The 25,315-nt window shown below is 36.5% G+C and overlaps 1 protein-coding gene across 3 annotated transcripts in view; it reads left to right on the forward strand.

Annotated features, from left to right (window-relative positions):
* col12a1a (collagen, type XII, alpha 1a) overlaps nucleotides 1-25,315 on the forward strand; it is an 83,612-nt gene that overhangs the window by 27,447 nt on the left and 30,850 nt on the right. For 2 of the 3 annotated variants that reach the window (XM_079854331.1, XM_079854330.1), the window contains exons 22-35: nucleotides 2,540-2,685; nucleotides 4,077-4,206; nucleotides 5,852-5,997; nucleotides 9,797-9,926; nucleotides 10,042-10,178; nucleotides 14,627-14,756; nucleotides 14,849-14,988; nucleotides 16,441-16,573; nucleotides 16,681-16,701; nucleotides 16,788-16,927; nucleotides 19,253-19,382; nucleotides 19,528-19,667; nucleotides 20,951-21,080; nucleotides 23,172-23,314. In XM_079854331.1, coding sequence (XP_079710457.1) covers nucleotides 2,540-2,685; nucleotides 4,077-4,206; nucleotides 5,852-5,997; nucleotides 9,797-9,926; nucleotides 10,042-10,178; nucleotides 14,627-14,756; nucleotides 14,849-14,988; nucleotides 16,441-16,573; nucleotides 16,681-16,701; nucleotides 16,788-16,927; nucleotides 19,253-19,382; nucleotides 19,528-19,667; nucleotides 20,951-21,080; nucleotides 23,172-23,314 — 1,796 coding nt within the window. The remainder of the gene's footprint in view (nucleotides 1-2,539; nucleotides 2,686-4,076; nucleotides 4,207-5,851; nucleotides 5,998-9,796; nucleotides 9,927-10,041; nucleotides 10,179-14,626; nucleotides 14,757-14,848; nucleotides 14,989-16,440; nucleotides 16,574-16,680; nucleotides 16,702-16,787; nucleotides 16,928-19,252; nucleotides 19,383-19,527; nucleotides 19,668-20,950; nucleotides 21,081-23,171; nucleotides 23,315-25,315) is intronic. The other variant, XM_079854332.1, reaches the window with a different exon arrangement.

The following is a 25,315-nucleotide window of genomic DNA, read 5'->3' on the forward strand; positions in this document are numbered from 1 at the left end:
AGCTTCAACAGCTCGTGTCCTTTTACCTCACACAGACATGCACTGGAAATTTCAAAAACTTTTAGCCTTTTATGTTCAAACCGGAGTCAGAAAGATGGAGAGACTCAAGAAGAAGTGACAACATGTAGAAGCAACAGGACATTTCTGAATGGTTAGTTGATGAATTTATGTAGCTTATGTGTAGTTATCTTCTAGTCATTGATTAGCATATTCTGTCTTAATAATCTATAATTCGTGTTGAGGGGGCGGGGTTTATGTAAATTCTAGGGTTGGTGATGTCACTAACCCGGGAGGAATGTTGTGTAGTCTCTACCAGCCGTTTGTTGTAGTCCTTAAAAAAGCAATTTCTTTAAAAGAAAATATCTCCCTTTGCTTTGAACTTTAAGCATTTTAACTTTGTAGATGTTGTTTATGCTTAAACAGCAACATTACGCACTAACTAAAGTTAAAAAAGTGAAATCATAATCAACCACCCCTTTAAACTCCTTTAACTGTCATAAAATCACTGTAATAAATTACAGATTAAAATCAGAGATCTGTGTGCAGATCCGCTTGCGCTCTTGAGACGCGTTCAGTTTTTCCGCTTGCAAATTCCTTCATAGAGAATCTGCCATGGCGCGAGCGCAACTGGCATATAAAGGGAATGGGAGATGAGACTCTGATTGGTTTATTGCACGTTACAACCAAAACACACCCATTACTCATTAAGAGAATAGAGGCGACCCTTTTAGACCATGTGCCGCGTGCCCCAACCATTTTTCCAGTCGTTAAAATAGTGGATTCAGACACGCCCTAAGTGCACTTGCGCCGTGCGCTTTAAACCATGAGCTTAGATCGTTAAAATAGGGCCCACTGTCTTGAGTGACAATTGTTTTTTGTTTGATTATTTGATTTTTAAATGGTGGCAATGGCAACATGAAAAAAGACATTAAGAAATTAATTATAATTATCATCATTATCAGTTTCCTGACAGGTAATATTCTTCATTAGGCTGTTTTATAGAATAGAGCGCATCAGCCGGGTTTGTATTTGTATAATACTTTTAACACAGACTTACCATGAGTTATGACACAAATCGCTGCAAAAGCTCACTCATCAAGCATTGCGGATAAAGCAAACGAGTCGTTCCACTGCGCTCAAGCAACCTATACATTTGTATATACCTGAATATTTCATCAAACATAAAAAAAATTAAAATAAATTATGTTTATAGTTAACATTTTATTGTATCATCCTTTAAAAAACTTTTTTTTTTGCAATGCTTCATGGGATTGTAGTTTACCTTTTAAAAGATGATACACCGTCGATTTTTCAGATTTTCCTAACAGCTTTGGCTTTTTCCCCCTCGTTTTTAAATATTGTACTTTTTGCTTCTATCAAATTTAAAATGTTATAATATTATTTCTCTGAGCTGGTTGATTTGGTTCATTGCAAAAATTCCTACAGGGAACCTATGTCTCATTTTTTACTTTGCTACACTGGAAGAAGCAAAAAAAAAAAAAAAAAAAGAAATTCTCAAGAGATTATAGGAACTATAACACTGTAATTATCTAACAGTGCTCTAAATGTGTCAGAAGATAATACTAATCATTTGAAGGTTCAGAGTATTAACAGTAGCTGGTCTTTATTTCAGTGTTTTACTGCAGGGCTGTTTCTTGACTGGGCTGCTTCTAGCCTCTGTGTTCTTTTGTTTTTTGGAGCCTGGAATGTCTGTCTGCGCCTGGATCAAGTATCAGAGTGTCAAAGTTTCATCACGAAGAGGTCAAGCCTTCAGGGGCTCGGTTTTGTAAACAGAGGGAGAGAAAAGGAAAAGCGTATTTAGACCTATAGGCGTTGATAGCACTCCATCAACATAATGGCACTGCAATTTAGCCACAATTCACATACGCAGCTTAGCATTGGCATATGAAGATGGATTTTTTTTAATGGTTATGAGAAAGAGGGTGATCAGAAATACAAATATTTACTGTATATTGAAAATATATACAGTAGTCAACATTTGAAGTGGATCAATACCTTTCATCAAAGTTATACATGAATTTTGAACAATACCCGTTCTTGTCGTAGGACAACTTTGATTAACTTTTTTGATCCACTTCAAATGTTGACTATATATATATATATATATATATATATATATATATATATATATATATATATATATATATATATATATATATTTAAAGGCGTAGTAATGATTGCCACAACCAAGGCTTTTGTGTCCAGAAAACACAATACAGCATCCAATCATCCATTCAAATGTGGAAATAGATCAATAAAAAGTCAATAATTTGAATATTCATATCATTATTCGAATCAAATGCATCACAGTATGAAATTGAACTCTAAAATAACTCTAAAATTTGTTTAAAACATACTAGGAACATCATGAAAACCTTGATTTTGTTTCACAGAATTATGGATCAGATTCAGAAACAGCCCTGATGACAGTAGACATGTAACAGTGTAATTCTGGAGTGTGTGTGTGGGGTGGGGGGGTCAAAGGCTAAACCCTAATGACCATCATTACCCGTCACAGGAGGAGGCGGCCCGGAGCCACCCACCGATCTGACGACCTCAGAAGTGACCCATTACTCCTTCCGTGCCTCCTGGGTCGGCCCTGATGGGCCTGTGGAGAAGTACAGAATAGAGTACGTGAGCCCAGCAGGAGGAGAACCACTACAGGTATGAGCACCTCATGTCCAGGTCAAGATGAATGCTCCTCATGCTTAGGGTTAGGGATTAGAACTGAAGGATTGAAAACTCATCGAACATCATTTCAGTGATGAGGAAGTTACTTTTAAACGTAATGCGTTACAATATTTATTACTCCCTAAAAAGTAACTAATTACTAGTTACTTTTTTAAGTAAAGTAATGTGTTACGTTTCTTTTGCGTTACTTTTTCTCCCCTGGCTGAGGCTCACTCTCTTCCGGGCTTTTTTTTTTTTTTTGCGCAAGTGTTTAACACAGTTATGCATTATATATAACATACACCTTTATTTCTTAAAAAAAAAAATATATATATATATATATTCTGAGCGCTTTCTTATTTCTTACCTCTAGAGAGTTGGAGGGTTATATTAGCTACTGTACAAATCGTTTTATTGAAAGTTGTAAGTAATGTGTTTTGTTAATTTTGTACTTTTTTTCTGTTTCCGCGCACGCCTGAGTCTAAGTGACTAGGGAGAAGAGAGATCATTTTAATTCAGTAATTTAAAAAATGTTTCAGCAAATTAATCAAACTGAAAAGTAAAAAAAAATGTTGAGCCAGCGCAAACATTTTTGATCATTTTCACAAAACTTTCATGGCCCCCAGAATATTTTGTTTTATGAATATCTGAACATTCAATATATCAAAAGAAAGAACAGACATTTTATTCCATTCCTTTTTTTCATCAACACTTGAATGTGGGTAAGTTTCATGAAAAAGCAACCTTTTGAACAAAAAACTGAGAAAATCACTTTAGATGTAAATCACTTGTCAAAGATTTGGATTGGATTCATTGAATTCAGAATGCTGATCAAAACAAAGATGCAGTAGATCAGTAGATCCGAGTTCATCAACACCCCTAAAGCTTCACAGTCCACAGTTTTATATGCTTCTGAATGTTTGATGATCGCGTTAGCTTACATGTGTGTAAGCAATCCTCTATCGCTTGTTTCTGCTTCTTCTTCGCTTGTTTTTAGATCCGGAGATTCTGTACTATTTCAGAAGATGTGTAATAGCGCCCCCTTACCGCATAACAGTGAAACATTGTTTGTTGGGAAAACACGTCGATGGCGGGGCAGTGTTAATGTTTAAATTTCGAAAGTAATGCATTACTTTACCCATTACATCAAAAAAGTAATCTGATTACATAATGCACGTTACTTGTAATGCATTACCACAAACAATGCACATAAATGATGCAGAATGAAAGAGCAAAGAAGGACAAAGTGAGCCAAAACTAGTCTGGAAACAATTCGGAAAGACTAACTTGTATTTGACCTAGAAATGATTCATTTGTTTTCATTGCAAACACAGTCATGTCCTATTCTTGTGTGTTCTCACCTTTATTCTGTTCCTCTGTTGCAGTTGTTTGTCGACGGGACGGTGACGACTGTGGTCTTGGAGAGTCTTACCCCTCTGACGCAGTACATGGTGAAGGTTTACTCAGTGGTGGGAGAGGAGAGCAGTGACCCCCTCAAAGGCACAGAGACCACATGTAAGTGTGCATTTACCCATAATTCATTCTTCAACAGAACAGCCAGAGCCAATTCCTCAGCAATATGTGTCAGCACACCAAAACACACAGCAAAACATAATCACAAACAGAATGAATTCCACAATGGACAAATGTAATTGCTGTTTTGGAAGTACATATTTATGAGGTTGTGGCTCTGCTCTTCTTTATACCACGGTGATATCATTTTTAGACGTAATACCTTGTTTTTTTGGAACATTTTAAATGGTAAATTTACCTTGGAGTACCATGGAAATACCATGGTATTTATATACAGTAATCATTCACATGTATTGTGTCGCACAAAACTTGGGTGATTCTCACAAAAACATATCTAACGTTTTTTTTTTTTTTTTAAATAAATGAATACTTGTATTCAATAAAGGATGCATTAATTTGATAACAATGACAGTAAAGACGTTTACAAAAATCTACTTTTTTTTTTAAACTTTCTATTCATCAAATTATCCTGAAAAAATATATATCATGGTTTCCACAAAATATGAAGCAGCACAACTGTTTTTAACATTGATAATAATAATGTTTCTTGAGCAGCAAATCATCATATTAGAGTGATTTTTGAAGGATCATGTGACACTGAAGACTGGAGTAATGATGCTGAAAATTCAGCTTTAATCAGGAATGAATTATGTATTAATATTTCACAATATTCCAGTTTTATTGTGTTTTTACTGTGTGATCAAATAAGTGCATCTTTGCTGAGCATAATAGATTTACTGTATTTTACTGTAAAGCAACATATTGATATTTTAGTATCATCTTTTCTGGTTAAAAATGACCAGGATTTGCGGATGTTTAGTCAGAAGGTGCAATTAAAATGCTACGCAATGTACATTGCTAATAAACGTGCTATTTTTGCTGTACTCTTTTTGCCATATTTAACCCTAATGCCATCATATTCCTTTCACAGCGCTCTGAATGTGACCGTTTCATACGGCATGATGCTGCTTTGCACCGCAAAGTGTCACTATGTGATTTCATGTACATACATGATGTCTTTACTCTGAAAAAAGGATTTTCTTACTCAGTATTTTGACTTGTTTTCCAGTACAAATATCAAAATGTTTTTAAATCAAGATCACATTTACTTGAGAAGCAAAATGACATGAGATATTAAGTCTTGTTTTCTGAAAAATGTATCAAAATTAACCGAGTTTATGCTTAAGACAAGAAAAAATGGCTGCCAGTGGGGTAAGAAAAATAAGTTGATTATTCTTACCCCATTGGCAGATATTTGTTCTTGTTTTAAACAGAAACTTTATTTTGATCTTAAGTCATTTTGATTCTCAAGTAAATGTATCTTGATTTAAAAATGTTTAGATTTAGTTTAGGAAAATGACAAAAATACCATAGTAAGAAAATCATTTTTGCAGTGAATATGTCGACATTTGCATATCTGTCTGTCTGTCAATCATTTCCATCACACGTGTATCCCATGATCATTCTCATCCAACCATCGTCTATCATTCCATTCCACCTGGTCACGCATCCATCAATCCACCTGGAATGCTTCCATGTTCCCATTCGAGCTTCAGTTCGCTTAGAAGGATAGTCAGGGATCGAAATGAATAAGAGAAAGAGAGAAAAGTCATGTTCCCCTCTGTAGTGCCTCTCAGTGCTGTGAGGAACATGAAAATCTACAAGGTGCGCTCCACCACCATGAATGTGCGATGGGACGCGGCTGAAGGGGCCACAGGCTACATGCTTCTCTACAATGCCCTAAACGCCACTGCACCCTCTGAAGAGCAGGAGGTACGGTGACGACACACAGTTTAACCACTGCCCAAACTGCTAGCCCAATCTCAAACTGTCCACACTGCAAAAAAATTCGTACTTAGTTAATGACTTAAAGGGATACTTTCAATAAAACGTGGCATTTTTTGACTGGAGACTGAGACCTGACTAGAGAAAACAAAGAAAAAATGCTGTTGTCTTCCCTTTTTACAAATATCAAAAACTTCAACACCCATAATGCACTGGGCATGTTGCCGTCCAAGGCCACCTCCACCAGTCTGCTATGGATAGGCTTACCAAACATGGTGCGTTTAAGTCATGTCAAAAGGATTGTATTTATGAACTGAACGCACATGAACGCCACCACAAAGTCTTTTCTTTTAGCCCAGAGTTTACCAGTTGGGGTGTGTCAGTGAGAAACATGGCGGAATATCACAATACTTAATGGTGTTTAACAGTGCCGCGTTTCCATTACCCTTCAAATTGCGTAAATTGAAATTACTCCCAATGGAAACATATCAATTTCGCAACAATTCCCATATATCGCAAAAAAGTTTTTATGCTCGCATAAGGTGGTTTTTCAGGCAATTCGAAAAAGGAATATTTCATATATTATATTATATCAATATATCATATTGACCGTGCCTTGCAAAACATGATAATCATCTTTTCGTCTGAAGGGACTGTTTGGGAGGCATGGCGAAAAGACACAGTGTCTCGTTCCCTGTTCTCAGGGAACAGAGGTTACAGTCGTAACCTAGACGTTCCCTTTCCCCAAGAAGGGGGCGGGCCTTGGCCTAACGACTCCCATGTTACAGTCGTAACCTAGACGTTCCCTTTCCCCAAGAAGGGGGCGGGCCTTGGCCTAACGACTCCCATGTTACAGTCGTAACCTAGACGTTCCCTTTCCCCAAGAAGGGGGCGGGCCTTGGCCTAACGACTCCCATGTTACAGTCGTAACCTAGACGTTCCCTTTCCCCAAGAAGGGGGCGGGCCTTGGCCTAACGACTCCCATGTTACAGTCGTAACCTAGACGTTCCCTTTCCCCAAGAAGGGGGCGGGCCTTGGCCTAACGACTCCCATGTTACAGTCGTAACCTAGACGTTCCCTTTCCCCAAGAAGGGGGCGGGCCTTGGCCTAACGACTCCCATGTTACTGTCGTAACCTAGACGTTCCCTTTCCCCAAGAAGGGGGCGGGCCTTGGCCTAACGACTCCCATGTTACAGTCGTAACCTAGACGTTCCCTTTCCCCAAGAAGGGGGCGGGCCTTGGCCTAACGACTCCCATGTTACTGTTGTAACCTAGACGTTAAATTCACGTTTTCGCTATAGTTGTAGAACAAAACATCAAAGTATAGTCAAGCTTTATTTTACACATAAATCGTAAAACCCCATTAAACCCCCATCGGTGAATTGGTCTTCCGGGTTCTGACGTCATACTTGCACCACTCTATTCTGCCTTGCTTTAGTAGGAAATACTGCTTAGCAAACTTTTGGTTATAAAGGTATCGGCTTGTATTTTTCCAGGGTGCAAGAATTCAAAGAGTAAACATTTAGCGGGAGTGAGTTACTTTGAGTTTCCAGTGAATGATCCAGCGTGTTGTAGGCAGCGGCTGAAGGCTGCAAAGAATCATGAATACGGAGAGAACGCCTAGATCTGAAAAACCTCCATGTTTGTAGTCAACATTTCAAACTCAGCGACAGAGTTTTATGCCAAAATGGAAATAAACTTCCATTTTCACGAAAGCCCTGGAGAAGTCAAAATAATTTTGCTGACAAATAAACATCCCAGGTAACTGAGAATGAATAAACAATGTTCATTTACATATAATACCGACATTATAACAATAAAAACAGGTTGAAAATCGGCGAAGTAACACTTTAAGATTAAGTATTATTTTCTGAAAAATTTATGAAAATGATGTGAGGTAATGCACCAGAAAAAATATCTGCCACATGGATATTTCTTACCCTATTGGCAGATACTTTTGCTTCTTTTAAACAAACTCAATTAACACTCAAGTAAATGAATCTTGTTTTATGAATGTTTATATATTTGTACTGAAAAATAAGTCAAAAACACGGATTAAGAAAGTGTAGTGCAGTCTTCAATATGAAGATGGATATTTAAAGAATAAGAGCAAAAAGTGTCAATGAAAATAAATTTGTGCTTACTGGAAGGGACCAAATGTTCTAATGGAAACCCAAAGGTCTTATGCAGCTCAAATCTGTCAACATCTATGACATACTGTAGCAGAAAGAGGAAATGGAAAGCATTTTTGGAGATATTGTAGATACCACAGGTGGTAGGTCTACATTTAATGGGTTCAGAAAGGTCCTTTATATTGCAGCTTTTGGAAAATAACAGCTCATTAGCGCTCTGGGCTTTTTAGCACAGTTTCTCTTTCAAGTATTTCACATAGTGGGAAGATTCAGAGGTCTCGACGTCAGTTCTGGCTAGAACCTGATGTCCACAGGGCTCATCTCACAGCGCAGATGTTTCAAAATTGCTCTTCATTTTTTTCATTAGAAAGAAAGAATATGCTTAGAGATTTTGTGTTGCTAGTTTACACAATTATAGTCGGTAGACCCTCTCATAATATATCTTAAAAATAAAATCAGTATTTTTCCAGTACAAAAATCTACACATCTTTGAAACAAGATGCATTTACTTGAGAAACAAAATGACATATTAAGTCTTGTTAAAAAATATATATATATATTGAGGTTTACAAGCCAAAAATCTACCAATGGGCTAAGAATTTTTTTTACAATTTTTTTTTTTTTGAAAACAAGACCTAATATTTTAAGCCATTTTATCTTAATTTAAAAATATGTAGCTATTTGTATTAAAACAAGACAAAAAGACTAAGTAAGAACATAATTTGTTTTGCAGTGCTGGGATACAGAAATAAATAGAGGGTATAATAAGAATTTGCTTGTTAGGTGCAAAATACTTTCTCTGTGGTTTTTGTGTGCGAAAATATATAGGTCAAGACTGAAATCAGACTCTGTACTGTTATAGAAAGCTATATAAAGGATTCAAAAGTATTTGTGCTTTAAACTGCCCTGCTGAAAAGACCAGCATATGTTGTGTTTTGGATAATGATCTCCGGCAGTTCTGCACCCGTCTTCTTAAATAGCTTGAAGTCAAGATGAAATCAAAATGAACTGTTTACTTTCTTGGCCATGATCCATTGTGGTTTTCTAAAGAAAGAAAAATGCTGTTCTCTGTAACTTTGTAACTCTTTGTTAAAAAAATCTCATTTCAGTTAACACGCCAGTGTTATTTTAGCATCATCAATATATACTACTATAGTTTTTTTTTTATATTTTGAATGAGATTTTCTTTTCATGTTTTCTATTTTTCTTTTAATTTGAAAGTTTTAGTAATTTTGTTGTGTTTATGTAACTTTTTTAATTACAATATATATAGTCTATATAGGTTTTATTTATAGTTTTAATTTATTTAATTTGAGTTATTTTAGTGTTTAAACTAAACTTAAGCTAAACAAAAATGATATATTTTGCCTTTGCATATACCTGACATTTTTTTTATAAATATATTTGATTTTATTTCACTTAATGTTTATTTGATTTCAAGTAATTTCATATTAAAGTAATAGTTTTTTTATGGTTTTAGTGAATAAAAACCCTGGTTCATCCTTCATATCCCTCCTCAAAGCAGCACTGACCACCTTAAACAAGCTTGGAAACTCGAGCTGGTCTTTTCAGCACGGTCATAAGCGATTCTTCCATCATGTTCCCGTGAACAAGTCCACCATCCCATTGATTTGTGATGTGGTTGACCTTCACAGATGCGTGTGAAAGGAAGAGTTACCGATGTCCAGCTGAAGAAACTTCGTCCCAACACGGCCTACAGCGTTTCCGTCTTCGCCCTGCACGGCGATTACGCCAGTGACCCTCTCACTGATCAGGGGGTGACCCGTAGGTGGCACTAGGGCTTTCTTCCCCTCAGCAGGGATGTTTCGCAGACTATCACATTCTCATCGTTTGTTTGTCTGTTTTTTTGTTTTTTGTTGAATCTCTCCCATCTTCATAGTGCCTCTTCCTCCATCCGGTGAGTTGAGGATTACAGATGTTACGCACAGCTCAGCGCAACTGGACTGGGATGCTTCGCCCGGCGCCGTTCGTAAATACATCATCACTTACAAGCCAGATGAGGGAGAGGCGAAGGAGGTAAGGCCAAAACTCATACCTGCAAACTCACGAAACTGGCTGTTCTGACACTGAAATAAGCCATTCACGAGATTTGTGATTAAATGCAAGGCTTGACTTTAATACCCGCCAAATGCGGGTGTGTATTTCACTCCTACTAGACACTTTGGCGGGTTGTATTTTATAATGTATACATTTTTCAATTGTAGTCTTTTAAAAGGCATCTGAAATAATAAACTAAGTGCAATGTAGTGTTGTAATTTTTTTTCAATTTTTCGATACATATCGATCCTGAAATATCTGAAACGCTTCCAAGGCTCATTTTCCCCTCACTCACTGGTTTCATTTGCTCCGGATGAATATTGTTGGTGTTACAGGGCTTGACTTTTTTTGCACGTACTGTATTGCTCATAATTCTACTCAGTCCTGCAGATTTTGTTCTCACACTCAGTACGGCACATAAATCCGCCTCTCAGTACTACATTGAGTTCTTTTGTGCTGCTTATTGCGCTTAAACAGTCAAATACACACAAAATAATGTCTAAATACCGGTCTTGGCAAGTATTCACGTAAACACAACCAGTTATGTTTTAAGTGAACATAAACAGTTGAGAAAGAAAACGCATGTGTAACAGTATAATGGATTCGTGCATCAGGTCTTAAAGTGACAGCAGCCTAATAAACCTGCTGACATATTATGAGGTCATATTAAAAATATCTTTATGGCAGTTTTTCCCGATGGTATTGATGTCAAAGTTGTGACTGTTGAAAATGCTGATTGGCTAGTAACTTTGGAAAACCACTAGCGACAGTGGCTGGTGAGCAAAAAAGTTAATGTCAAGCCCTGAATGAATATATACAGTACTGTGCAAAAGTCTTAGGCATGTTAATATCCCCCCCCCCCCCCCCCCCCAAAAAAAATGGTTTTAAGTCAGTTATTTATATCTTTTGCTGTAGTGTGTCATAATGTAAGTGGTAATAATCCAGTGAGATTTGTGTATGCACAAGGAGTCTGACAACAGCCGGTATGATCTGATCTCACCATCATCGAGTCCGTCTGTGATTACATGAAGAAACAGAAGAAACTGAGACAGACTAAATCCAGAAGAACTGCGGGAACGTCTCCGAGACGCTTGAAGAAACCTTCCTGCAAAGCTACCTGAAAAACTATGCGCAAGTGTACCTGGACAAAAGCCGTTTTAAAAAACGAAAGGGTCGTTACACCATATATTGATTTGAATTAGTTAATAGACGTTAAATCATAAATAAATTCAATTTGTGATTTTATTTTTGAAAGCATTCTCACTTTACAGCATTTTAACACAAGTGCCAGTGCTTCTCACAGTACTGTAGCTTTGCAGGAAGGTTTCTTCAAGCGTCTCGGAGACGTTCCCGCAGTTCTTCTGGATTTAGTCTGTCTCAGTTTCTTCTGTTTCTTCATGTAATCACAGATGGACTCGATGATGGAGAGATCAGATCATACCGGCTGTTGTCAGACTCCTTGTGCATACACAAATCTCACTGGATTATTACAATTAATGGCAAAAAGAATGTTTGGAAATGTAAACTGATATTTCCTACTGACACACTACAGCAAAAGATATAAATAACTGACTTAAAACCATTTTTTTTTGGGGGGGGGGGGGGGGGGGTATTAACATGCCTAAGACTTTTGCACAGTACTGTATCTGAATGGAGCTGACTGTCTTAAATCATTTTTTTTCTCATCTTACCTCCATATGATGCCTAATAAAGTGCAGCGCTGCTTTGTGTACACAGATAACCGGTGTAACCGCTGTATTTCTGCTTTTAAGTGTGACCGAAGTTCAGAGAGTAAATTTTCATTTTCATTAAGCCTGTCCAATTAGGCGGAATATGAGGTTTATCATTTTATAAAACTTTTTTAGTTTTATACTATTTGAATACTATTATATTCATATTATACTATTCATACTATTATATATACTATTATTCTACTATTTTATTCTATTAATGCATGTTACTGTAGACATTGGTGTTGTTTTTTTAAAAATAAGGTTGGCTCCTAAACAATATGTAATTCTATTCTAATATCAGAATTTTCCCAAACGACTTCAACTGCTGAATCCAATATTTTTTTTAGAAAATTTTGCAGGTATGATAACCACAGAAAGCATAAAGGGCGTTCAGCACATTTCAGTAAGAGGGTTTTGGAGAGGTCTACTGTAATAGCAAAGGGAAAAAGTAATTTGCACATGTAACATTTATATTTTCTGACGAGCCACATGCAGGTTGGAGGGCCTGGTGTCCACGCTTTGAGTTAGCGCCACACTGGGGATTAATTGTGTGGACAGCTTATCGGCTGTTAAACAACAATCTTGTTTTCAAATGTGCAAAGCCTTCCTTGGTCACTGTGGAAGCCTTCCTGTGGAAAGATTCCTGTCTGTTTACACAATGCATCCAGGCAGACGACCAAGAAACTCATGTTGATGGATTTGGGACCTTTTAACATATCAGCAATTACGTTACACAACTCAGCGAAGACGGCAGCTGCCGAAAGAGTACAGCTGCTCTCAGGGCTTCAGTTATGCCGATCATCTACCAGAGATTCCTAGAACAGACAGCCGACAAAAAAGAAAAGATGGAGTTTGGAGTGGCATGCAGCAGTCCAGTGCTTTGGGATGTGTATTTTATGGGTGGGATTTTTCCCCACTATGATTTTTTTTAACTCTCAGTGGCAGCTTTGGCGTCAGCGCTGCTCACATCCTGAGGCATTAATCATGACTCAGTGCTGCTCATAACTCTTCGTTCTGGGATAAAAAAGATGAAACAAACATGCGCACAAATGTGGGCCCAGGTGGATGGAGGCCTGAGAAAGCCCGACAGATGGCGGCAGCTCCTGTTTCCTGACAGATGATGAGGATGATATGCAATTGGATCAAAGATCACATCTACTTCTGCAGGAACTTTTTATTTTTAAATTTATTTTGGGCGTTTTTTGCCTTTTATTATGATAGGGCAGTTAGTTGACAGGAAGCGAAGTTGAAGAGAAAGAGGGGGACGGGATCGGGAATCTCGGGCGCCCGAAGCGCAACCAACGCTATATGTCGGTGCGCTGCTCACGAGGCTATTGGCGCCGACCTTCTGCTGGAACTTTAAGAGCTTTTATTACTATTGAGACTCCATTGTTCCTCTCGACGTCAACCCTCCTCTAGCAAGAAATGCATCAGATGCGCATTGACTAACCAGGAGATCTGGCTGGCTGAGAAGATCTATAATACATTAGCTTTCTGACAAAAACGCACAGAGTCCCAAGCCCTTCACTAGCGAGTATTCTGATGTGCATGAGCTGTCACATCAAAGGCAGCAGACATGGAAAAATATAAAGCCATTTGTTGATTTTTAAGAGCTCTCATGGTGAAACATAAACTCTCTATCCATCCAGTCCGCTTGTCCTATGCAGGGCTTGAAATCAACTTTTTTGCTCTCCAGCCACTGTCGCTAGTGGTTTTCCAAAGTTACTAGCCACTCAGCATTTTCACTGGCCACAATTTTGACGTCGATACCATTGGGAAAAACTGCTACGTAGATATTTGTAATATTATCTCATATAATTTGGCAGCAGGTGTATTAGGCTGCCGTCACTTTAAGACCTGATGCACAGATCCATTATACTGTTACACGTGTTTTCTTTCTCAAATGTTTACGTTCTTTTAAAACCTATGACCTATGAATACTCGCCAAGACCGGCATTTTGACATTATTTTGTGTGTATTTGACTGTTTAAGTGCAATAAGCAGTGAAAAAGAGCTCAATTTATACTGAGAGGCGGCTTTATGTCTGCAATTTGGGTATGAGCACAAAATCTGCGGGAGTGAGTAAACTAATCCCAAGCCAAAATTCAAGCCCTGTCACACCAACAATATTCATCCGGAGCAAATGAAACCAGTGAGTGAGTGGAGGCGGGTTTGTGTGTCACTTGCTGTCAGAGAGATGAGAGAGAGAGAAAGAGCCGCTGGTATCGTGTATCTATTCTGCGGAAAATGAGGATTGGAAGCGTTTCAGATATTTCAGTATCGATATGTATTGAAAAATGTATATTTTTGACAACACTACATTGCACTTAGATGCCTTTTTAAAAGACTACAATTGAAAAATGTATATATATATATATAAAATTCAACCCGCCAAAGTGTCTAGTAGGAGTGACTGCGTTACACCACTGCTGAAATACACACGCATTAGGCGGTTTGGTGGGTGTTAATGTCAAGTCCTGGTCATATGTATGGATGCAGGGATACTGGAAATATCTTCTCTATATAGAAATATTTTCTCTTTATATGTTGCTTGTCAATAGATAAAGATGTTGTAATCACAGCTCCTTCCGGCCAGCACTGGGAACCTGTGTAGTCACATTAGACACGTGTTAGCAACCGTCTTTTTCAAGAAAAAATCACAAGAGGGTATTACTGATTTCTTTTATGTCGTAGCTTGAAGTTGACGGGGATGTTACGTCTAGAGGACTGGATAATCTCATTTCCCAAACAGAATATGATGTGGCTGTGACTCCGATTTATGATTCTGGGACCGGAAACCCAATGCTTAACACAGCCATTACAGGTAACAGCGTCATCAGCGAATAATCTCTGTTATGTGGCATAATACTTGTTTTTTGTAACCCAAAACTCAACTTCTCTTCCTGTTGGTTTTAGATGTTGTTCCTGCTCCGAAGAACTTAAGGTTCTCTCAAGTGACCCAGACCAGTTTCAGGGCTCACTGGGAGCACGGCGCTCCTGATGTCGCGCTCTACCGCATCGGCTGGACCAAGAGTGGAGAGAACAACTTTCAATATGTAAGATATCAGAAACTCAACCATCAAATTAATCTCTTTCCCATAAATTCATAAATACAATCATAAGTGTGAAGTATTTCATTTGTTAATTACTTCAGTTAACATGAACTGAGAATTATCTATTGATAATTCTTAGTTCATGTTAACAGAAGTAGTTAACATGAACAGCATTTATTAATCTTATTTCATGTTCAACATTTACTAATGTATTATTAAAATCAAATGTCGTTAACATTAAAAATTGTTAACATTAGTTAATGCACAAACATGAACAAACAATGAACAGATGGATTTTTATTAGCAAATATTAGCAAAAGATTAATAAATACTGTGACAAATGTATTACTCATTTTTAGTTCATGTTAGATTAACTAATGTTAACTAATGAACCTTATTGTAAAGTGTTACCCAATATTTGTACTTTTACTATTATTACAATTACATGTAGACTTAAAACTACTATGTACATATGTCATATGATCTAAATCTTTTATCAGTTTTTTAAAAATTAAAATAGTGTTTTTCTTTATTGTCAAATAAATGAAGATATAATGTTCATTTTTGGGTGAAATAGTCTTTTCAGACATAGACTCTACTGTATGAACTACTGTAATGTGTTTTTTATAATAACCATCCATTGCTAAACACTGTTCATGATTAGTCTTGATTATTCGTCTAAAAATCACTATATTCAAATTTCATGCCACTGTAAAATCATGTGCTAATTTAAGATGAAAATATTCAGGTAACAGGTTTTAGGATATTGGCTTTAGTTTTACAAAGTTAGAACATTGAGCGAAAAAAAAAGAAGTGATTTTTGACAGGTTTCTCTACAAAGTTTTGATAAATACTGTAAAATACACCAAAAATACTAAAATCAGAAAATCTGCTGCTTCTTGTTTTCAAAAGCTAAGAAAAGTTATGTTTAATTTTTCCAATTTTCATTTGAATTCTTTGTTAAAGTTTGAGTAATTTTGTGTTTTTTATACTTTAAACAAATGTCTATATAGAATTTATTAGATTTATTTCAGTTGTAGTTTTTGTTATTTTAGTGCATCGACTTAAACTGAAAAAATAATAATATTATATTTTATTTTAGAATATTTTTTGTATTTTCTTTTATTTCAAGCAACTGATATGTTTTGGTTTTAGATTTAGTTTTAGTTAACGATATAAAATCCATGATTTCACTCAATTATTAATATTATTTATTTTTTGAGGGTTAGGTACTTTTAAGTGAGTACAATTCTTTGATATCTTCATAATATCTATTCTTTACATGTACAATTTCTCAGTACTTTTTACACGCTTCATGCAATAGTGATTGTTAGTATCTAGCCACAGGAAGTAGCAGTAGTATTGTTGGTATCTCAGTACTGGTAAATGGTAAATTAATGTATAGCAGATGTACAGTACTGTACAGTATGCGTCTAATACCACACTCTTCCTCAGGATATCCTGAGCAATGAGGACACCACTTCCGTTCTGGAGAACCTGGAGCCGGACACCCTCTATGACGTTACTGTCACTGCCATTTACCCCGATGAGTCTGAGAGCGAAGATCTTTTTGGCAAGCAACGCACATGTAAGAAACCACAAAATCCATATAATAAACTTTTGTTTTTTCATATACTGTACTTCAGCCACCATTTGTGAATTTGACAAACTCTGACTCTTTCTCTCCGTACCCAGTGGCCAAATTTATTACACCTGGTGAGTCTGTTGTTTTCAAGATATGACATTTGACATGAATTATGTTTTAGAATGCAAAACTGAAATATCAGTGTTTTTTCTTACAGCTCCTAGTGGACCTCCTCAAAACCTCCAGGTGTTCAACGCTACCACCACCTCCCTCACCGCCAAATGGGATCACGCTCCTGGACGAGTCCAAAACTACAAGATCACCTACGTGCCGGTTGCAGGAGGAAGATCACAATCTGTAAGGAACATTTCACCTTTTGAAACTTATAAAGTTGATATTATCTGGCTGACTGAATGACTGGTGATGTGGATCATTTCCACTAGCGGCACCAAACGAAATTGCTAACATGTTTCCCAGTCATTTAGAATTCTTACGAATGTGATTTGAATGATTGTCATAAAATGTTTTGGACCCTAAACAACTGTTTTGAGGCAAAAATTGTGCACATAACTTTTCATTTACTCATCCAATACACAAATCACAGAATGAATCTGCTAGTCTCATCTTGTGCATGCGTGTACTTCATAAGTTCACAGTGATTAAGATGTAAAACTTTATTCCAATGGAGATAGATAAGTTATTCCATATAGACTTTTAAATTGAATTAATTAGTCAATTAATGAGGTTATAAAAACTGCATGTACTCTACCGTTCAAATGTTTGGGGTCAGTACGATAAAAAATAAATTAAAAAAATACTTTTTTCATCAATGACACATTCAATTTAACAGAGCAACAGTAAAGACATTTCTATATGTACAAATTATTTCTATGTCAAGTAAATGTTGCTCTTTTGAACTTTCTGTTCATCAAAGAATCCTTAAAAAATATTTAATTTCCAGGCATAAATGATTTTTGACATTGATAATAATCAGAAATATTTCTTGAGCAGCAAATCAGCATATTAAAATGATTTCTGAAGTATCATGTGACACTGAAGACCGGAGTAATGATGCTGAAAATACAGCTTTGATATATATATATATATATATATATATATATATATATATGAAGAGTTCAGATGCAAAAGCCTCTAAGTGCCATCTAAAATTTTCTTCTAGAATGATAATTTTTATCAAGCTCGTATATTTAAGTTCAGTAATTTCACTTAAATGGCAATGAAAATTACCTATTAATTGTCATTTAAGTGAAATTACTGAACTTAAATATACGAGCTTGATAAAATTGATCATTCTAGAAGAAAATTTCAGATGGCACTATATGATAATATTTCACAATATTACTGTTTTTACTGTGAACATTAGGGCCTCAGTGAACGTGAGAAATTTCTTTCCAAAAATCTTACCGACCTCAAAAATTTGAACAGGAACGTCCTGAATAAAATCAACCACCTTCACACTGTTAACTTAGACCTGTAGTTTGCATTATGTCTTTAGATAAATGCTGTCACTGTACAGCACAGGAATAGGTTTAATCTAAATTATTTATTGTTTTGTTGACATTATATTTTATATGAATAGCTGCACTAGCTGGAACAGCACATTTAATATTCCCTACAGGTTGATGTGGTTTAAGCTGGTCTCCCAGCTTGGCACTTTACCCAAAACCACTCTCAAACCAGCAAACCAGGCCAGGCCTGGAGAACGGCAAATCTTACGCAGTTTTAAGATGTTTTTGTCTTCAGGATCAGCTATCATCTTATTATTTTCCATGTTTTCATGGTATCTGCGTAGGTGCAGATGTGTTGTTTTTCTGTCCTAAAATCATCGCAGTGATTTTTCAGCCTCTGTTTTCTTCATCAAGAAGGCAGATTTACTCTGGCAGCAGTCACAGAAATAACAGCGTAAAACTGCACGCTGAAAAACAATCCTATCTGCAATCAGATTTGTGATGTGCTGTTCCTGCCATTAATGCGGTTGTTTTTATGGTGACATGCTGTTGATTACCAAAGAAAACTATTATGACACGTCCATCGATTTTGTTGAATATCTAGTTTAGAGTAAATGTAAATGCATTCTTGTTTGCTTTATCAGGCTGAGGAATGGGTCAAAATTATTTTGGTAACACTTAACAACAGGGCTTGACATTAACACCCACCAAATGCGTGTGTATTTCAGCAGTGGCGTGTAACGTGGTCACTCCTATTAGACACTTTGGCAGATTGAACTTTATAAAGACTATAATACATATATATATATATATATACTTTATATAGACTATATATATATATATATATTATATTCTTTATAAAGTTCAACCTGCCAAAGTGTCTAGTAGGAGTGACCGTTTACAACAGTGTTTCATTTGTTAACATTAGGAAACTGTATTATTTAACATGAACTAACAATGATATATAATTCTAAAGCATTTATTAATCTTTTAATTTCAACTTTTACGTATACATTATTAAAATCAAAAGTTTTGTCTGTTAATATTATTTAATGGACCTGAGCTGACATGTACTAACATCGAACAGCTGTATTTTTTTATTACTGACATTAACAAAAAATTAATAAATACCGTAACAAATGAACTGCTCATTGTTAGTTAATTTCAGTTAATGGATTTACACAATAAACACAATTCATTTTCTCTGTCACAGACACAAATTGGAGGAAAGAAAAACACAGTTATTCTGCCGAAACTGACTCCAGATACTCCCTACTCCATCACTGTTGCTGCAATCTACGCGAATGGAGATGTCAAAGACATTTCTGGCCAAGGAAAGACATGTGCGTGACCAAACACGTGACTTCACCGCATTCACAGGACCTGTTGGTCACCCAGCTTCATTAATGCATTTTCAAATAGTATGTAAATGACATAAATTAGGTCATTGCTGACACGCTGAATAGAGTTTTCTGTGTGTTCCCATAGTACCGCTGGGCGGTGTGAGAAACCTTCAGGTCACGGACCCCACGGTCAGCACTCTGAATGTGCGCTGGGAGCCGGCTGAGGGGAGCGTTCGGCAATACAGGATTTACTACCAGCCCGTCACAGGGGGTGCAGAAGACATGGTACGTCCCAAGGCTCCTCTTAACTATTACATCATGTTCCAGGTCAGTTTGACCCGCAACACTGTCAGACACCATGGTGAAGCTAAGGAGTTTTTCTTGAAATTGTGTGACTGTTTCTCATTTAGGGTCATGAACATTGTGGAATGTGCGCACACGAAAACTGTAATATGATTGTAACGTTAGCGGGTCAATTTGACCCGTAACTTTAAAGGCTTAAGGCAGGTGCACAGACCCAAAATAAACACAAGATAAAAAATGTATTTTATGTTGTCAGTTTCTCAACTACCCTTTGAGGGTGTTTACATTTTGGGATTTGGCAAATGCTTTATTCGTTCATTTTTAGCAGTTCATGCATGTGAATTTTGCTGAAATCGAACCCATGATCTTGTCGTTGTTTATGCTTCAAGACAGTACAATAAATTAAATAATTAAAATAAAAAATACATTATACAGTAATAATACAGTAATAACGTTCCCGTTTTGTAAAAAAACAAATGTTTATTTTTTTTTTAAATCATATGTTCTTATAGTTACTCTTTATTTTAAGGTGTCCTTGTTAGTACAGTTTAATTATGCATTCATAATTGCATGATTACATAATGATACATTCAAGTGCTGAGTAATATACTACATGTACATACTAGGATTAAGTTTGGTTTAGGGTTAGTTGTTATGCATAATTTATAGTTATTACTACAGTAACTACATATAATGTGTAACAAGGACACTAAAATAGTGTTACCGTTCTCATTTTTGCAATGTATGAGTAGTATTAATGATAAAGGCTTACTTACCTGATTTTTTTTCATTGTGTGATATTGGCGAATTGTATTGAATCAAATTAGGAATTAGGAATCTAATTAGGAAAGTTCTCAGGAGCTTTTGCTTCAGGACTCAGATTTAAAGTCCCCCTGTAGTCAATAATTTGATCCCTTAAAACTCATTTTCATCATCACCAAAATTACATATTTAAACTGAAAATGAATATGCAAATGAGCCCCGCCTCCACTCACTCACACAGCTCAGAGATCCACACGTTGACGATCACACAAACAACATTAAAAGCTTGATTTTCATCACAGGGGGACTTCAGTTGCAAAATGCAATAATCCCATAGTCTTGCATTGAAGGCCAGAATATCACCGAGAATTATGGTTGTGCTCTTTTGACTTGTTAAATGACCAACCACATAACAACAGCCAGGCAACCACTTGGACAAGTGCATAGAAATGTACCAGACAAAAATAATAATAATAATAACCTGTTATTGTTTGTTCTCTTAGGCTCAAGTTCCTGGAAGCACCACCAGTACAGTTCTGAAGAACCTGCTGTCTGACACCGAGTACACCGTAACAGTAGTGCCAGTATACGCTCCTGGAGAGGGCAGGCGCATGTCGGAGAATGGAAAAACCTGTGAGTTCATGCAGCTTCTTCTTATTTTAGCACGACTGGAAAGCAAATAATTCCCAAACTCATCCATCATATACTCCCCAATCACAGAAAATCATCTGGCTTTACCATTAAAGTTTTGCACCTATAAATAGAATCTCAGAGATTTGCCCAAAGATTGTGTCAGCTTTATTGGACTGATCACCAAGGGAGGAATGCCGATGTGCTGGCAACCCTTTAAATGTGACTCCAGGCTGGGCTTAATGAGCCTTCTTTATGGGGTGTAATGACTGGAGATGCTGGAGCGAGGGCTACAAAACAATCTATTTCACCAAATGTAAAACCCAGGGAGGTGCAAGGACATAAAAGCACCCTTATTTACTGCTGTCAGCTCAATGCTCCTCTTTTTGGAGTCAAACTAACAGGTTTTTGTTGGCGTCACTGTTTTTCCACCAGTGGTTTGCTTCCCATCATCTGCGTTACTTTGTTTTCCAGTTTTCTTTGTGTGACTGTGCCACGTTAATGCAAGTGTTAGTTTTGTTTAAAAACTAGAATCAGGGTTTTTGCTGGTGGAAATCTAAAGCCCGTTGTTTCCATCATGTCATGATTCCTGGTCAAAGTTGTGCACACATTACAGTAAATATCACCATACTTCCCTGGTTGATTGATTACATTAAGAATTGGTATTACAAATTAGTTTTTTATGTTTTTTTTTTTAAATATGCAAATGAGGCATTATCTATGAAAGCTTGTTCCTGCCACGGAATACAAAAAAAAAGGTAATTGCGACTTTTTATCTTACAATTCTGACTTTTTTCTCACAATTGCGAGTTTATATCACGTAATTCGGACTTTGTAACTAGTTTATATCTCACAGTTATGAGAAATTAAGTTGCTATTCTGAAAAAAAAAAGAAGTCAGAATTGCGAGATAAACAGTCGCAATTACCTTTTTTATTCTTTATTCAGTGGCGGAAACAAGCTTCCATAATTATCTACTGAACACTCGATAAAGCCAGCTTCAAAATGTGTTTCATTTTAGTGACATATTAGAGTCAAAGGTTTTTACAGAAAGGATTTTGGAAATCTTCTTTTGTCATTCAAAAAAAAAAAAAACTGCCAGAATAAAATTAATTTTCACAATGTTTTTAGGAATGAAATGTATAAAGTCAAGCAAATGATATATGAAGAAACCCCTCTTTAAAAACCTTCAGAACATATAGATAGGAATAAATCTGTAAAGTTTGGTGCAGTGGAGTTTCCCGGTTCAGTGCATGTGAAAAAAAATATATATTTTGAGTAAACAGTAAAGATAATCTATGAGTTGTAGTTGAAATCTACAGACACAAATAGATAAAGTGCAATAAAACAAACTCAACAAGCCAAATAGCTCACAATATCAGTATCAATATATTGGGTCTAATTAATTACTAAGTAATCTAATTACAAATTCCCTTGAAAAAGCAAAGTAAGGGATTACTCTTAATTACAGTTACTTCTGATGTAATTGCATTAAATACTGTATAGACTATATTAGGTAAAAATGTATGTTTTTAATGTAACCTTCTCTTTTTAAATACTTTGTTCAGTTCAAGTATAATTTATGCACTTGTATATTGTTTATTGAAAAGAATCAAAAGTGCAGTTTCGTGTCTGTCCTTGTATTGTTCAACTGGCTGAGCTTGATATGGGATTTCGAAAGTAATTAGTAATAAGTAATCCAATACATTTTAGAGAGAGTAATTAGTACAGTAATCTAATTACACTGTTTAAGATGTAATTAATAGCTAGTAACTAATTACTTTTTTAGATTTACTTACCCAACACTGCTCGAGACTAACTCAAATGCTGTGTATCAACCAAATTGAGTTTTACAGGACGTTTATCCAAACATGAGACGGATCTCTCTTGACCCTTTAGAAATGTTTAATTTGATTCTGTAGTGGTTGACATTGAAACTTCCGTTGCTACTACTGTGTTTAGACCCAGACGTTCAGTAGGAAATCCTTATTTTCAGGGTCTTGTAAATAGTTGTACATTACTTTACCTCTTTAACCACTCACTCCTTTTACTGTCTTTGGTTTTATGATACTGCTCCCGCTCATGTCTGAAACAGTGGTGCGGACCCCTGCCAAGAACATCCAGGTTTACAACCCCACCACAAACACCCTGAACGTGCGCTGGGAGCCGGCGTCCGGAGAAGTGCTGCAGTATCGGGTCGTCTACGCCCCCCTCTCTGGAACCCGGCCCTCTGAATCTGTAAGTCCTTGTCGTTAGGCTCGCGCGAGAGAGAACGTACGGGAAATGCCGCCGTGACACTTTTGAGTGCAACGGTCTGTTTGCACTCGGTCCCTCTGCAAAGATGTTTGTGTTTTTTAATGTCGTGTAACCTCATTCTCACATGAACTTCATTGCCTGAGAGGGATTTTCGCAAAGCTCCGAAAACCCATAAACGGCTTTGATTGTTGTCAGACCCTTTCGTAAAGAAAGCAGCTGTGGGAAATCTGCATCAGCCCAAACCGGTTTTATGTCAGCACAGAGGAAAACAGAGTTCGAACATTCTGTCTTGTGTCTTAACAGAGCTAGCTTCTTATCTGCAGCCACAAAGATCTTGTGGAAAATTGTTATGGACGTTTTCCGTTACTATGGCTTGTTTTCCAAATCAGTTGCATTGAGTCAGAAATTCTCTGCGCTTTCATTTCAACATGAATTCTTTCAAATTTTCCACTGAAAAAACCCAAAGCACAGAAGTACAATCAATCGTCAACTGGTCTCAATTTTCAGAATAAAGGATAGTGTTGTCAGGAGTGAAAAAAGGGAGTTCCCATGTCATTAATTGGGAATTCAGTGACCCCCTTGACCTGGCATTGTGAAGAGCGGTGAAAGGAGGTGATTGCCTGCCACTGTCAGCACGTCATTCACTCGTATCTCTACAACTGAGAGACCATTAACACATCAAAGGAATGTTTCCGCTGCCTCTTGCTTTGCATCGGCTGAGAAAGTGATCGCTAATGATTGGTTTGGAAATCAGTGGTGACACAAACATCAGTGAGTGCAAGAAGTCATCTCTAGAAAAACAGCCAAGCTTCTTTCTCAGGGTGTAGTATATCAGAGACTTTAAAGCCAGCAATTCTGCTGTTTGACTGTAAGAGATTGTACAGTTTTTCTCAATCGCTTTGGCTCAATTCTTAAATTACTTTTTTTCTCTTCTCAAAGAAATAAGTTCAGATCTCTGAATAATTCGTTTCTTGTTCACATCAGATTTGAATTTCTCATTGATTTAAGCGAATTGCATGTGTTTTGGCACATGTGTGCAAAAGAGTAAGTACAATTGTCTACAATTTGCACAATGACTAAATGCACATGGCTTGTTGATCAAAACTGATGAATTGATTCTCAGTGAAACTATTCACAACTTCTAAACATTCTTTCATCGTGTGAGCCGTCACATGCAAAATGATCCATTCAGTGATCAAAATCTGTCAGACATGTTATATTCCATAAATATTTATGACATGTAATGTTTGTAATGTTTGCTAAATTGGCCAATAGCCTGCCGTTGTAATTATAGGAATCACAATCTTATCAATCAACACATATATATATATATATATATATATATATATATATATATATATATATATATACACACACTGTATATACTGTATATACTGTATATATATATGGAGTTTGCTTTACAATCATCACCATTTTTGAACATGGAGGAACATCACAACTCAACTACTGTACATCTGTACTGTATAAATACATTTGTCTTTACAGTACATTTATTTTTGTTGAAATGTGTAAACTGAAAATTCTTGTCATGGAAGAGCAATAGGAAGATATGTATGTGTTAGAGAAAGACATAATAGAGTGTGACAATTTTTACATTTCATTTTACATGTAACATTTCTGCAAAAAGAAATTTACTGTATTTTTTTTTTTTACATCAATTCATACATTTTTACCTACTGTCTGAATCTGAATCACATTTAGCTCCAAAACTCTGGAATAGTCTTCCAGATACTGTTCGTTGCTCAGACTCGCTCTCCCAGTTTAAAACTAGATTAAAGACGCATCTCTTCAGCCAGGCATTCATATAATACTTTTAATCTTACAGTTAAATCCGACCTCTAGTTCATAGACGCCAGAGGAGAACTGGCCCCCAACTGAGCCTGGGTTCTCCCAGGGTTTTTTTTTCTCCATTAGGTCACCTGATGGAGTTTTTCGGTTCCTTGCCACTGTTGCCTTTGGCTT

The sequence above is a fragment of the Squalius cephalus genome, assembly GCF_949319135.1.
Source record: "Squalius cephalus genome assembly, chromosome: 20".
Lineage (NCBI taxonomy): Eukaryota > Metazoa > Chordata > Actinopteri > Cypriniformes > Leuciscidae > Squalius > Squalius cephalus.